We start from the raw sequence: 15237 nt of genomic DNA, 5'->3' as shown, positions 1-15237 counted from the left end.
AAAACATTAACCTCTCCTCTTCAGAGGAGGCATGCTGTCAATTTCCAGTGGGGGTACTGATACCAGCAAGTCATAAAACTAGGTGTGCTTTGTCTCCCTGAGGTCATTCCCATCCATGTGGTCTACTCCCTTTGGTCAGTGCTCAAATCAGAACCAAATCCAGCTGATAGTCCTTGTTACATGGGAACAGCCAGGACCTCGGGGTGGGAAGACAGATTTTTCAGTTAATTATTAAGAAGCCACTTCCAGGAGGTGCAGCAGTGGGGAGTATTTCCCTCTATGTAGGGGAAACGTGCTTGCTTATTAAGACTACACGCAGGGAATTGCACAATTCCACGTTTGGCCTGCAGGGGGCAACATCTCTCTAGCAATGACCAGACTACAAGCCCTCCTGCAGGAAACACATTTAATTGGCCAAGGAATAAGAGTTTTATTTAAAAAAAAAAAAAAAAAAAAAAAAAATCAGATCAATACATTTCCAATAAGTAATTCCCACTGTGATATATTTTCATATAGAGATGTTTCTCTTTTTCTATTTACAGTGTTAGGTACAAATAAATACTTATGGACTGATCAGTTTGTTGACAATAACCCAGACTTGCCCGAGGCATGGAAAGTACAGGGTGAGATGGTAGGAAAGAAACTAGGGATTGGTAAATGTGTGTGGAACAGCACTTGCCTTCCTGGTTAATAGCCTGCCTGGGAGCAAAAATGCATTTGAAAATTTCCAAAAGGTCTTTCTCCAAGAGCAAACCATTATTAAACTAACTCCTTTACAAACAAAAAATAAAATGGTAATCTGGATTTTATACATCTTCCTCATTTCAAAGTCCACCCTATATACATGTCAGATAAATGAGTTCCAAGTTTATGCAGGTTCCTACGTGTTTAAAGTTTTTTTTTTTTTTTAATTTTTAAACTCATCTTTTTCAGATGCATTGTTTCTAAGTGCCTCTGTCCCTGTCTCCACCCAGATTCCACAGACTGGCTGAAGCCATCACAGTCCACCCAGGACTTGAGTTGGGTCTCCCTTAGCTTCACCAGGCAGCCTTGAGCACCGAGCAGGGCACCCCGGGCCGGCCTGGGCTAGATGGCCAGTAGACACGCATGTATTTTGAGGGGGAGGCCAGCACCTCTGCCGGGGTTTGCCCTGCAGCCATCTGTGCACCGCTCCAGACCGGGCACCTCGCTCTGTTTGCCAAGCAGCAGAGAATCAATGCTTTTAATACCACCAGCATCTATGAGCACCCTGATCCCAGGGAGACCTCCTTTTCTGGAGGGACGAATGGATTTAGGCAGCTTTGGAGGATGTGGCTAGGAGGAGAAGAGCAGAGCAGACTATGGGTGAGGGACACACCCCACAGACAACCTACAGTGTGTTTCAGCTTCACCCTAGATGACACAGGGCCAACCAATGGCTACTGGCATTATTGCAGGGCCAGGCCCCCATCTTCCAGGGTCACATTGCTTCACTGGATGAAGCCTCTGCAGGGAGAGGAGGCAGCAAGGTGGCTAAAGCGGGGGTGGCTCAGAGGGAGACACGTGTGATCCCACGGACCAAGGGCCACCACAGCCCGAGGCAGCTGTCTTCCTACCCAACCAGGAGCGGACAATGCAGGAGCCAGGGCCACCCTGTCCCGCGCCCTGAGCTTACTCCTTGTCCTCCGAGAGAGCCCTCAAAATGGCTGCTGGCTGCAAGATCCCAGCCAGGGCCCTAGGCACACATGCAGGAGGGATATGGGAGTGAGTGGGTAGCCCGTCAGCCAGGGCCCAACCTCAGGAGAGGAGACACCGTGGCAAGTGTAGTATGCCACAAACCCAAACGTCACTGTTTTAGGTCCCTCTCTTCCCTGCCCCACGATGTGGTAAAAGTAAGGGGCCTTGGCTGAGGGATGTCTATGGGTCTCAGAAGCAAAGAAAGGGTTAGAAACCTCAGGGGGAAGCAGGTATCAAGGTGGGGAGGAGAGTCCTTTATACACAAAGACAGGGAGGCAGCATCACAGGGAGTTGGAGTGGGCACAAGTGACAGCTATGGGCCCTGCCCACCCCAGTCCCCAACCAAAATGTCTCCACGTGCAGCCAGGCCAGGCCCCGCCTCGCCTCACCAGATAAGCACCAGGTGACAAGCAGGCAGCACCCAATTTGGGCCTGATTGGGCCTGATGTAAACCCAAGAGTAGGTTTCCGGGTGGGGGTGAGGGAGGTGCCATCCCTGTCCTATGAAGGTGAGGCCGGCCCCCAGGTGGGGGCGCAGAGGGGAGCAGAGAGGTGCCAGGTAGAGTCCGACCTCCCCCTGCCACCTCCTCCCGCCCCTATCCACTGAGAAAAGACCTGGGAGGCAGGGGTGGAGCGCCCATCACTTTCCACCCCGGGGAACCACGGAGGGCGCTCCTGGCTGGTTTGCCATGATGTGATAGATGGATTCTCGGAAGCGCTGGTCCCGGCTGAGCCTCTTGGCCACCTCCTTTAGTTCCTCCATGTTGTTGGCATCCAGCTGGGAGGTCATGAAAGACTGGGACGGCTTCACTGGGGAGACGGTGGCCGTGAGGCTGGGCCCAGGCCCCAACCCCAGCCCGCCTCCCTCGCGCCCCAGGCCCCCGTCCGGCGGGCTGCTGCAGCCAGTTCCAGGCCGCACTGCCGGCCTCTGAGCTGGACCAGCCCTTCCCAGTGCCCACCTTCCTGCCTTGTCACCCTCGGCCTCTGACCACCCCCACCCCGGGAGGGCACGCGGACGGCCACACTCACTGTCATTCCAGGACGTGCTGGACCGGCGCCGGTGGAAGCGGCAGCTCTTGATGCGGCGAGTGGCCGCCTTGTGGATGTAGACGGAGTTCTTCATGATGACCGGCATCTTGGCCTCCAGCTCCGCGTTCCGGATGCACTCCTCGAAGAACCCTGTGCGCGCAGTCGGGCTGCGTCCTTCCCGCCCGCCGCGCGGCCCCGCCCCGACCCCGACCCCGCCCCCGTGGGAAATACGCCCACCCGGCACAGCCCCTGCCAAAGGGGCGGGACCTCGAGCCACGCCCCCACCGGAGGCTACAGCCCAGAGGGAGCCGCGCCGGGGACTTGCCGGCGGCGGGGGTCTGGGCAAGTAACTCCAACCCTATCTATGGGTCACCTAATGCACACCAGACCCCGTTCCGGGCTCCCCGGGGCCTGCACTCCCGCAGGGGACGAGCCCTAGGGCTGGGGGCTGGCACCCGGGGCCGGGGCTTACTTTTCAGATGGCTCACGTCAGCCCGCATCCTCTCCTCCTTCTCCTTGTTCCGCACCTTGGAGTTAAGCCCTTGTTCCAGACTCCGCAAGGCCCCCTCTGCCTCCCGCAGACGCCTCTCCAGGTCCATGCGGACCTTCACCTCAGCCTGAGGGGGGAGAGAAGAGAGAGAGAAGTGGGGTCCTGGGGGGCAGCTGCCGTCTCCCTGGAAGCCTTCCCTGATCACTCCTGGCTCAAGCGGGCTTTCTGGCCTGCGGACTCGGATGGAAGTTAAGCACATCCTGCCCCGTGTCTTGCGCCCATGACCAGGTGGCCTGGACTCAGTCCCTGCACCCGGCAGGTGTGTACCAATGATGCCCCCCACCCAAGCAGCAGGCTCACTGCTTCCCCAAATGGTGGCTCCATCGCCTGCCCCTGGCGGGTCAGGCTGGCACAGATCATTCAGGTAGCTGCCCGGTAAGGGATGTGAGGGAAGGTCCACCCGCACAGGCTGCTCCCAGCAGGCCCAGGCCAACCTTGAGCTCCCGCTCTGCCTGCTGCTTCTCTGCCGTCAGCTCCTGCAGCGAGTTCTGCAGCGCCTGGGACTGGCTCGAATAGAACTCGCGCTCCTCCTCCAAGGCCCGAGAGCGCTCTTCGTTCTCCTTCATCCTGCCCGGGGCAGAAGTGGTGCTCAGTGCTCACTCGCCAACGGGCCTTTCCAGTGGGAGGGCAGCCCCTCCTAGAGACCCGGCTGGAGAAACCCCGAGACCCAGAACTTTCTGGGGATGCGAGGGGTGGTGTGGTTAAGCGAGGAGAGCCCCCGCCTGAAGACTGGAGTCTTGGGTCCAGGTCTTGCTAGTTCTGTGACCTCAAGAAAGTCCTACAAATCCTCGGAGGCTCAGTTTCCTCATTTGTGCAAAGGGGCTTGGAGGACCTGCCCCGCCTGCCACAAAGCATTGTTAGACCGACCTAATGTCTGTATGGTTCATACCAGTCCAAGAGACCATGATCAGGTCGGCTCTAGGTAGTGAAAGTTTTCTTCCCATTTGCCTGGTGGGGAAACTGAGTCCTAGGCAAAAGGAAGTAAGTGACCTATCTGGTCAAAGCCAGCTAGAACCCAAGAGTCTGGATGTGCAGTTCAAGGGATGTTATCAAAACGGGACTCAGGGGTTGAAGGCCCCCTTACCGCTTCTCAGCCAGGAGCTTCTCCTCCAAAAGCTGCTGCATCTTTTCTTCTATCTGCCTCAGGTTGCTATGGAGACCCCCATTGGGAGGGGGCTGCTCACTCTGATTGGCCAGTGTCTGCAGCTGGTTCTCATTCTCCTCCAGCATAGCCAGGGTTTTCTTCTTCTCTATGGAGAGTTCCTGGCATGGATGCGGGGAGGGAAGAAGGGAAATAACCTAGTTTAGGTTTTCCAACATGGCTGCCCTCACCTGCCTTTCAGTTTCAGGGAGGGATGTCCTTATCACTCAATCTTCTATAAGAGACACTGTTGGGGGTTGGGGGGGGGCACCTGGGTGGCTTAGTCAGTTGAGCATCCATCTTCAGCTCAGGTCATGATCTCGAGGTCTGTGAGTTCGAGCCCTGCATCGGGCTCTGTGCTGACAGCTCAGAGCCTGGAGCCTGCTTTGGATTCTGTGTCTCCCTCTCTCTGCCCCTCCCCCACTCATGCTCTGTCTTTCTCTGTCTCAGAAATAAACATTAAAAAAAAAAAAAGAGAGACACCCGTGGAATGCAAGCAGGTGCAACAACTCTGGAAAACAGTATGGAGGGTCCTCAAAAAACTAAAAATAGAACTACCCTATGACCCAGCAATTGCACTACTAGGCATTTATCCAAGGGATACAGAGGTGCTGTTTCGAAGAGACACATGCACCCCCATGTTTATAGCAGCACTATCAACAATAGCCAAAGTATGGAAAGAGCTCAAATGTCCATGGATGGATGAATGGATAAAGAAGATGTGGTATGTACACACACACACACACACACACACACACACACACAGTGGACTATTATTCAGTAATCAAAAAGAATGAAATCTTACCATTTGCAACTACGTGAATGGAACTGCAGGGTATTATTATGCTAAGTGGAATTTGTCAGAGAAAGATAAAAATGATATAACTTCACTCATATGAGGAATTTAAGAGACAAAACAGATGAACATAAGGGAAGGGAAACAAAAATAATATAAAAACAGGGAGGGGGACAACACAGAAGAGACTCATAAACATGGAGAACAAACTGAGGGTTACGGGAGGGGTTGTGGGGGGGGATGGGCTAAATGGGTAAGAGACAGTAAGGAATCTACTCCTGAAATCATTGTTGCACCATATGCTAACTAATTTGGATGTAAATTAAAAAAAAATAAAACAAGTTAAAATAAAAAAAAATAAAAATAAAATATCCACCAAAAAAAAAAAAAAAGACACCCCAAATATCTTCCTTCTTCCATGGAGGTAAAAGGCCAAAACCAAGATCTCCTTCCTCACAAAGAGGCAAGGTTACTCCTCCACAGAGGGACTCAGGGAGGAGCTCAATGCAGCTTCCAGTGGAAGTGGCACCTACTAAAACCGGCATCCAAGGGCACCGTGACCTTCTGGGGTCTTTATTCCCCGAGGGCTGAGTGAGGGCATGTGTTGGGCTCATATGAAAAACACTCAAAAGGAGCCAGCCCTAGAACAGATTTAGATGTCCTCGTCATTTATCAGGCTGGGGTCTTGCACTACCCAGAAATTCTAGAGTTGAAACTCTCCATGAGAACCATCTCTCATGATGTGAACTGAAAAGAAAAACAAATAAAGGCACCACAGACTAAGCCTCTAGTCAGTGGAGAGAGAATAGAAACCCTTGCAGCCCTCAAGGCAATTCATGAATTCAGAGTAAACATTAGCGCTGTGCCAGGCTGCCGCTAGGTGCAGGGCTGGGAGACACCTTAAGACACAGTCTAGCGAAGTTCACCGCTTAGAAGACACAACCTAGTGTCCCATAACAAGACATGCAAAGTGCTGCCGGAGCCTGGAGCTCACAGCAAAACCTTGCCTAGAAGAGTCAGGGAAGCTTGGCTACAGTTCTGTTGGAGTTGAGTCTTAGTAGGATGGATGAGTTCTCCAGGCAGAGAAGAGGTGAAAGAACATTCTGTGTAGAAGGAATAGCATGGCGGGGCGCCTGGGTGGCTCAGTCGGTTAAGTGTCCAACTTCGGCTCTGGTCATGGTTCGTGGGTTCGAGCCCTGCATCGGGCTCTGTGCTGACAGCTTGGAGCCTGCTTCGGATTCTGTGTCTCCCTCTCTCTCTGCCCTTCCCCTGCTCATGCTCTGTCTCTCAAAAATAAATAAATGTTAAAAAAAAAATTAAAAAAAAAGAAGGAATAGCATGGGCAAAAATGTTGAGTCTGAAAGGGGTTGGCCTCATCGGGACAGATGAGCTCAGTGGTTTGGAGTAGGGGTCAGGGTGTCTTTGTGTAAGGTGCAGAGGGGCAACTCAGGAGGAGCCGGGAAGAGGGGCTGGGAACAGTCTGTACTTTGTCCTTGACACATGCCACTGCCTCTCTCCCCCTCACAGTTTCTGTGGTATCAGAGGCAGGTGACATACAGTTAATTTCCCTTCATGCTCAATTTCACCCAGTAGCAGCTAAGTGAATGAGCCACAAGAAGGAAGAGGTGGGTGGTCCCGCCGCCCACCCTAATCAACCCTCCATGTGGTATAAAGATATAAACTCTGAAGAAGATGGATTTCCCAAGGGCACAGTCACAGCAAGGCAAAACTTGAGTTTGCTTCCATGGGTCCTGCTTTAGGCCTCCCGTGCTCTCTGGTCCACAGAGAAGAGACCTTTTAGATCATCACTCCATCGGGCCCCGTTCCCCTTGTGGAGAACCCTCTGGGGGAAAAACAGCATCACGTGGTCCAACCAAGCAGCCTGCCTCCAGGCCCACCAGCCCACCAGTGGCCCCTCACCTCCAGCGTCTGCTGCAAGGACTCTGTAAGGTGCCTCAGCTCCTTCTTCTCTTGCTCCACACCCTTGAGGCATCTTGCGGTCAGTTCTAGCTCCCTGCAGGGACAGAAGGCTGGGTATGGCAGGGCCCACCCCTCCCAAGCCCCTCTGCACACAGAAATGCTTTTGCTTGACCTCCCGACATGGCTCACAGGGGGCCTTGGAAGGCCAGCCCCTCTCTGCATGGCGGGGTCCTGACAGCAGCTGTAGGAACCTGGGGCTGAAAGGAGGAGATCCCGGCCAAGTGGGGTTGACGTCACTTGCTCCAGGGACACATGCATCTGTCAGGTGGGATAAACCCAGGACCACCCCACAGGCAGAGGGAAGCAGTGGAGAAACAAAGGGAGGGGGCCTGGCCCCACCTCCTTTCTTCCCTGGACAGACCCTGCCAGTATCCCTACTCACTCTCACATGGGTCATGGCTGAGGCCCTTCTCTGGGGTGACAACCCCTTTGCTGCTTTCTTAACCAGCCTGGGCCACCTCAGGCCTTTACCCCTGGTTTCCCTTCCTCCTGCTTGAAATGCCTTTCCCTTTTCTCCTGCCCAATTTCCTAATCCTACCCATCCTTCAAGGCCCCGCTCAATTGAACCCCTCTTCATGCCCACAAGGATCACATGTATACCTTAATTCCTAGGACACAGGGAGTCTGCACTGTGGTCCCTAGTACCTGACTATATATTATCGTGTGGATGTTTCCTGGGTGTTAGTCTGATTTTCCCAACAAGAGTGTAAGATCCTGCATGGTAAGATAAGGGGACATCCTCTCTTCCAGTATCTGGCACAATTCTGGAGATAAGCAGGTGCTCGGCTATTTACTTGGTAAGATCCTCAGTATTTCTCCCTCCCCAAAGTGCTTGTCTAATTGACTTCCTTTTATAAGGCTGCTGCAAGAAAAACCTTTGTGGGCTAACACTGATTATCAGTAGTGATGAGGAGGAGGATGCCGACGACGAGGACAACCACCGCCATCAACAGCACCCAGAGCACTGGTTTCCAAATTCCTGGATCGGCTGAATCAGAATGACCCGAAGAGCTTTTGTAAAATATAGATCTCTGGGCCCTACTTTCCAGAGATTCTAATCCTGGTGTATGATTATAATGTGCAACTGGTTTGCAAAGCATACACAGGACTAAAGATCCCGAGGGACATCGTTAGCCAGAACGTGATGGGACTGTGCAGGCGACGCTGGGGGGTCTTGGCTAACAGCACCTCCAGGCCGGCTTGTTCCCCTCTGCCTCTGGGTAAGGAAGGCTTGACAGAGGCAAGAGGGGCTTGTTGCTTGCGGGGGACGCCTGTCGGCACCTGCTGGTGCCTCACCTCCAGTTCTCCAGTTCGTGTGGGGTCTACAGCTCCTTCTGGGCTGCCCCGAGGCCTGGAGCACTGGGAAGATAGACCCAAACCAAGTCATCAAGTAACGAGACTCTCCTGGGCGAGACGTCTCCAGGCCCGATGGGAAATGCGGGTCCTAATGCCCTGCCCCAGGCGCACCTTCCTCCCGCCCCCACCACCTTTTGATCTGCTCCTGCTCCATTTTCAGCTCCTGCACCACCTCCTCGAACTGCTGCTTCTCGGCCTCCAGCACCTGGTTCAGGCGCTCAAGCTCCTGAAGAGAACCAGAGGGGAAGAGAAGAGTCATGGGCAGCAAAGGGCTCCTGAGGTCAGGAAGCGTCCCTCTAGTCCAGGGGCCCCTATGTGATGTGGTACAGTCTGGGCCATATGCTGTCACAGACTTGGAGTTAAGTCCTAAGGAGCCCTGGTCCCACTAGTCCATACACAGTCTCAACAAATCCCCAGTCTGCGATGGGTGTGGCCTTCTCAAACACACTGAGCATGCTCAACACCATGGCCTGTGCCTGGAGGTGATGATAATTCTAGGTGTCTACTCTGCTGGGCAACTCCAGTCACTAACCCCCTCAGGTAGGCTGGCTGGCTCTCAAGCCCTGGAGGAAAACGTGGTGGGTGTGTATTTCCATTAAAGAGTCCTATGGGGCGCCTGGGTGGCTCAGTCGGTTAAGCAAGCGTCTGACTTCGGCCCGGGTCATGATCTCACGGTCCGTGAGTTCGAGCCCCGCATCAGGCTTTGTGCTGACAGCGCGGAGCCTAGAGCCTGTTTCAGATTCTGTGTCTTCCTCTCTCTCTGACCCTCCCCCGTTCATGCTCTGTCTCTCTCTGTCTCAAAAATAAACGTTAAATAAAAATTAAAAAACAAAAAGATCCCTAGAGTGACATCTGTCAAAGGTGGCAAAGAAAAGCCAGTCCTGACCCAAACAATCAGAAAATTTTATTCTCAAGGCTCTAGGAAGCAGCCAGCCTAGGTGCCTGCAGCTTCCCTTATACTCAGCCCTAAGGGAACAGGAGAGCCAGAAAGCCCAGTGCGGAGCCCCAGGGCCAGACTAGTCTTGTCAGGAGGGCTGGTAAGCACAGGTATGTGCCCTCCGAGGGTCCGGTTTTCCTGGGCTGCAATGGCAGCTGGGGTTGCAGGGCACCCTTCAGGCGAAGCTTAGCTGGCAGCATTTTTGTGACACCCGCTTTGCTCCTCCACATTACACACTGTGGGAGGATATTATTCCCAGCACCTCAGGTGCCGGCAGGCCCTTGCTATGCCTCCAAGAACCAGACAGTGAAACTGACGCTCCTAAAAATAACACGACAAAACAATCAATTGGCTTTTCCTCTCCTTCCTCCCCATGTCGGGCCCAGGTATGTGTGATGAAATGCTTTTCCCACCTAAGTCAATAACTGCATGTGTCTGGGCAACACATATGCTGTGTGGCAGTAAGAGAACAGACATCCATGAATCAGAGCCGTCTATGGTCAAAGGGGCCTGAAAGCACTTCACTCTTCATCACACACTTGAATCCTGGGATCAGTTTTCCTGCCAAGAGATGGCCTGGGCTCTGCCTGAATGGCTGTCATGACGGGGAATTCACCCCCTCTTAAGACAGCCCATTTCATTCCAGAACAACCTGATCAAAACTCTTCCTTCCGGGTCCGACCTCAGATGAGCCCTCCCTGAAAGCAACAAAGACAAAAACATGGATGAAGGACCGCAGATTTTGCCGAAAGTTTCGTGGGGCTCAGATGAGAGGGCTGAATCTCATTTATGGAGCAAAACTTCCGTTCAAAACCCCTGTAGCCACCTCCGTCCTTTGCACAGACTCTCCCTTCGGCAGCTGCCTTCCTGCCTGGAACTTGCTGTCCTTGGTCATAGTGTCCCCTTAAGCTCTTCTCCTCAGCCACGAAGACTGAATACCCCTAGCCAGCAAAGTAAGAGCCAGTGAACAGCTCTTAGCAAAACAGACGACTGGCAAAGCCAAGGACAGGCGAAGCCTGAGTGTCCCAGGTCCACCTAGGGGAGGGGGTGGCCCGTTTCATCCACCTGTTCCATCTGAGCCCAAATCTGCCTCCTTATAACTTCCGTCAGTGGGCTGACCTTCTGCCCTTGGAGCCACAGAACAAGACTGATCCTTTTTCCCTTCATGTGTTGGGGACAGTTATCTGTCCCCAAGTCTCCTCTCCTCCGAGCCAAATAATCCCTGTTCGCCATGCTTCACTGCATTATTTCTAAGTTCCCAATAAAAGCAATTATGCTTTTGAAAAGAATGTAGGCTCCTGAATGATTGGAAGACTAAATACAGTGGAGGTTCTTCCCAATTAATTTACAGGCTCATGTGATCCCAATAAAAACCCCAATGGGATTTTTAAAAAATAGTTTCATTCATTCACACATGCCACACATAGTTATTGAGTGTTTAATAGGCACCAAGGACCTGCCAGGCTCTGCATTGAGGATGTGAGAATGAGCAAACCCAGACACGTCTCAGTTCTCATGGAGCTTACAGCTCAGTGCAAGAATCAAAAACTAATAAAATAATCACACACAAGAGTATCATTACAAACCAAAGTATGTGAAGTGCAGGATGGGAACACGGTTCTTTGTAAAGCTGTCTTGGACAAGAAGTAGGGAACGATTGGGGGGTGGGGTGGGGAGCAGATTTTTGAGCCAACATGTGAAGGTGCATAAATAGCGGGAAGAGGAAACAGCATTCCAGGAACAAGGATCAGTATGTGCAAAGGCCCTTCAGAAACCTGCAGAACCTGAAAGAACCAAGATATTTCCACACCGCTGGGCCCACAGTGAGGGTGAACAGCAGGAGGGAAGCTTGACCACACAGCGCCTTGGGCTATGCTGCGGATTTTGTGGTTTTCCTGAGCCAGAACAAACAATGAAGGTTTTGAGCAGAAAGTAGGGGATGAAGACGGGCAACGCAATCCGATTTCCATTTTAAACCATGACTCCAGCTGCAGTGAGGAGAAAAAGGATGAAAAGGGGCCAGGAGGGATACAGGGAATCCGGCAGGGGGTGGGGGGAAGCCACTGCATTAGTTCAGCAAGACCTAATAGTAGTGTGAACTTGAGCGAGGCGGTGAGATGGAGAGAAGTGGCCAGACAGCTTCTAGAGATTTGGGGGTAGCTAGCAGAACTTGGGGGTGGAGTGGGAAAGGGTGAGATGGGGAGGACAGGATGAGGCACAACTCTCAGGTTTCCAATCTGCACAAACAATGGGAGGAGGTGAATTCCCTGAGATAGGGAGCGCTAGACCATCAGCTCTGCTGGGGAAGATCATAAGTGGCCTTGGACGTGTTAAGTTTGCAGTACCTTTGAGACATTGGCTGGAGATGTGAAGCCAACGGTTGGATAGAAGGGGCTGGAGCTCAGCAGAGAGAAGGGACTGCACCTGTCAAGGGGGAGACATTTGCACATACATAGTAAATGAAACTGGGGATGTGGTCTAGATGGCCTTTGGATCCAATGCAGGAAGAAGGAGGGGTATGGGGGGGTACTCTCTGGGATGGGCAATACCACCTTGTAGGGTTCATGGGAGGATAATCTGGGCTAATCCACGCAAACTGTCTGTCACATAGTAAGTGCTTAATAAACGATGGATAGTATTATAAATTGAAGCTGTGTAGTATCCATTCAAGAATAGACAGCAATTCAAAGGAATGGAAAAGAGAATTCTGAAACAGATTTGGTATATGATGATAATGACAATGATAGCACTTGCTGTGAGTTTCCTGTTCTAAGTACTTTACATGTATTAATTCGTGTAATCCTTACAACAGCTCTGAAAGTGAATAATATTTTTGTCCTCATTTTATAGATGAGAGAAGCAGAGGTACACAAGGGTCAAGGAACTTGCTCAAAGTTACACATGTCTTCATCCCTCTTCCCCACGCTGTAGCTAGTCGGTGATGGAGGGACTCGAACACGGGCAGTGGGGTAGAGTGAGATGGAAATGTCCACGCACAGCGGCTGAGAGTGGAAACTGGTACAAAATTTCTGGAAAGAAATTTGTCAATATGCATCAGGAGTCTTAAAAGTTCTTGCCCAGACTCCGTGATTTTGCCCATAGGAAGGAACCTCTCCTAAACAATTAGATAGTAGGCCACGATTCATGTGTGCAGAGGTGCTCACTGTGGCATAATTTATAATAGTGAAGACAGCCTAGGGTCGCCTGGCTGGCTCAGTCAGTAAAGTATCTGACTTCACCTGAGGTCATGATATCACAGTTTGTGGGTTTGAGCCCCACATCGGGCTCTATGCTGACAATGCAGAGTCTGCTTGGGATTCTCTCTCTCTCCCTCTCTCTCTGCACCTCCCCCACTTGTGCTTTCTCTCTCTCAAAATAAAGAAATAAACTTATACAAATAAAATAATAAGAAGAAGAAGAAAAGAAAACAGCCTAGATGTCCAAAAACAGGTGAGTTAAATGAAACATCACGTAGGATGTATCAGTACGTGGTCATCAAAACTGATGTTTTCAAAGAATGTTGAATGACATGAAAAATTGCTGAAGGTACAAATGTTAATGAAGGTATAATGAAAAAGCAGGCCATAAAATGGAATATCTGCTGTGATCCTATTTTGTTTAAAATATAGGGGCGCCTGGGTGGCTTAGTTGGTTAAGCGGCCGACTTCGGCTCAGGTCATGATCTTGCAGTTTGTGAGTTCAAGCCCCGCATCGGGCTCTGTGCTGACAGCTCAGAGCCTGGAGCCTGCTTCGGATTCTGTCTGTCTGTCTGTCTGTCTCTCTCTCCCTCTGCCCCTCCCCTGCTTGTGCTCTGTCTCTGTCTCTCTCTCTCTCTCTCAAAAATAAACAAACACAAAAATAAAAAAAATATATATATATATAAGAATATATATAGAGAAATATATATATATATTTCTCTAAAGACTGAAGAAAAACACCAAAATGTTGGCAGCAGTTGTGTCAATTGTGGGATTAAGAATAAAGTTTGTTTTCCAGGTGTTCTGCAAAGAGCATGATTTCTACCATTAACAATAATAAAAAAAGCTACACATGGATGAGGACAAAGAAAGAGAACCTTCTTTCCAGTCGCTCACTTCTTTTCTACCTTTCGATTTCCCTGTGTGTCTCTTAGCTAACACTGATCTCCAGGTGGAGCCTTAGAAGACTGATGATAGCCGGACCTGAAAACCTGAAGCGGCCAGAACCTTCTGTTCCTGTGGCCAAGACGGTATGAGAGCTTGCGGCAACCCCGTCATAGGTTGAGGTCAGCCAGGACCCGCTGCAGCTAAAGCCTCTTCCACCATCTAGTGCTTGTTCTTCTGACTCCTGGGCCTGACTTAAGTTGCAGGAGTACGGGGTTGGGAAGAAGTCACTAGAAGGCAGATTCCTGCTCAAGGAAAGGAAGAATCTTCGAGCCACAGAGCAACAAGGTGAAGAATCCCGCCAGAGGTCGTGAGTTGCCCATCACAGAAGCAAGATAACATCCATCAGGGAGGTGAGCAAAGAGCCTCCCCTTGAAGTGACAGGTTCTTCCCAACACCAAGGGTCTATGTTCTGACCGGGAGCAGCCTGGGGGGCAAGATGCCTGCCTAATGGGCCCTGGGCATTTCGATTTCCTAGGTGCCTACCCACATACAAGGCTGAGCTCTCTGAGTTCGGCGAGAGAAGGAAAGGTAGTCGGGCTGCCCTCCTCCAGGGATGAGAGATGAGGTCACAAGGAGCCAGGGACACTTGAGGAAGGGCTCAAGGAAGGGCATGGCCTTCTGGCCCCGGGGCAGATGAGCCCAGGCTGGCTCACCCCGTGCTCTCTGCTCATGCCTCCAGAGTCCCAGGCCCTCCCTTCCACATGGAGGAGGTCGGGGCCGCATCACCGCACAGTGCACATCTGCATGGGCCCTGCCCATCCACAAAGCACTCTGCTGCCTTTGATTTCATCGAGCCTCACAGCGACCCAGGAACTAGGCAGCCACAGCCATCAACTCTTATCAGAGCATCACAGATAGAGCAACTGAGGCTCAGAGAGGTTAACTTACCCAAGGCCACACAGTCAGTGATGGAGCTGAGACTCCAATATGAGTCTCCGGGATCCAGACCCTGAGTCTTTCTTTAGGCCAGACTGCCTCTTAAAGATCAGAGAATCTTCATCTTATCACTGGGCTGTTGTACCTGAGGCCTTTCTAAGCGGCCCAACGCGCACCCAGACAACCTCTGAGCCTCGCAGTGGAGATGGGAAAGATGCAGGGGACAGGAAGACCCATCATATGGATGAGCAAGTCAGGGAAGCAGTGATTTCTGTTCCCGATCTGCAGCGCGCAGCTGATGCGGGAATACGGACCTGGGCACGGCCCTCTCCCTTTCCACCCGCTCACAGCAGCCTTCACGGGGGATCGGCTGGGCCCGAGTGAGTCTCGCTCAGATCTCGTAGCACCAGACCAGGGAGCTCACAGCTGACAGGCCTCGCTCCTTCAACGTGCTACGGCTTTAAGTGAGGCCTGCGTGCGGTGGGTCTCCGCTGGCCTCATTTCCTGGCTAAAGACCTAGATAGAGTGTCTAAATTTTCCTCCGGCTGACTGCTGCCCCAGATTTAGCCTCTCTGATGGATAAGTCTGTCTCTCTCCCTGCCGGTGGCTGTGTCTGTCACTCCATCCCACCCCCTGGCTTCCTCAATTACCTGTCTTTAGGTTGCTGACAAGCCACCAGAAGGCTCCCTTGTCAAAATGGCAGAACCGTGTG

At 51.8% G+C, this 15237-nt stretch overlaps 1 protein-coding gene across 1 annotated transcript in view; it reads right to left on the bottom strand.

Annotated features, from left to right (window-relative positions):
* Positions 1-481: 481 nt before the first annotated feature.
* PLEKHD1 (pleckstrin homology and coiled-coil domain containing D1) overlaps positions 482-15237 on the bottom strand; it is a 31842-nt gene continuing 17086 nt past the window's right edge. Inside the window, exons 7-13 of the mRNA XM_060620148.3 lie at positions 8699-8793; positions 7152-7245; positions 4379-4557; positions 3729-3861; positions 3217-3361; positions 2745-2894; positions 482-2525 (exon numbers count right to left, since the gene is read on the bottom strand). Coding sequence (XP_060476131.1) covers positions 2356-2525; positions 2745-2894; positions 3217-3361; positions 3729-3861; positions 4379-4557; positions 7152-7245; positions 8699-8793 — 966 coding nt within the window. The 3' untranslated portion in view covers positions 482-2355. The remainder of the gene's footprint in view (positions 2526-2744; positions 2895-3216; positions 3362-3728; positions 3862-4378; positions 4558-7151; positions 7246-8698; positions 8794-15237) is intronic.

The sequence above is a fragment of the Panthera onca genome, chromosome B3 (genome assembly GCF_046562875.1).
Source record: "Panthera onca isolate mPanOnc1 chromosome B3, mPanOnc1 haplotype 2, whole genome shotgun sequence".
NCBI classification, from domain to species: domain Eukaryota; kingdom Metazoa; phylum Chordata; class Mammalia; order Carnivora; family Felidae; genus Panthera; species Panthera onca.
This window is presented reverse-complemented; position numbering and strand designations above follow the sequence as displayed.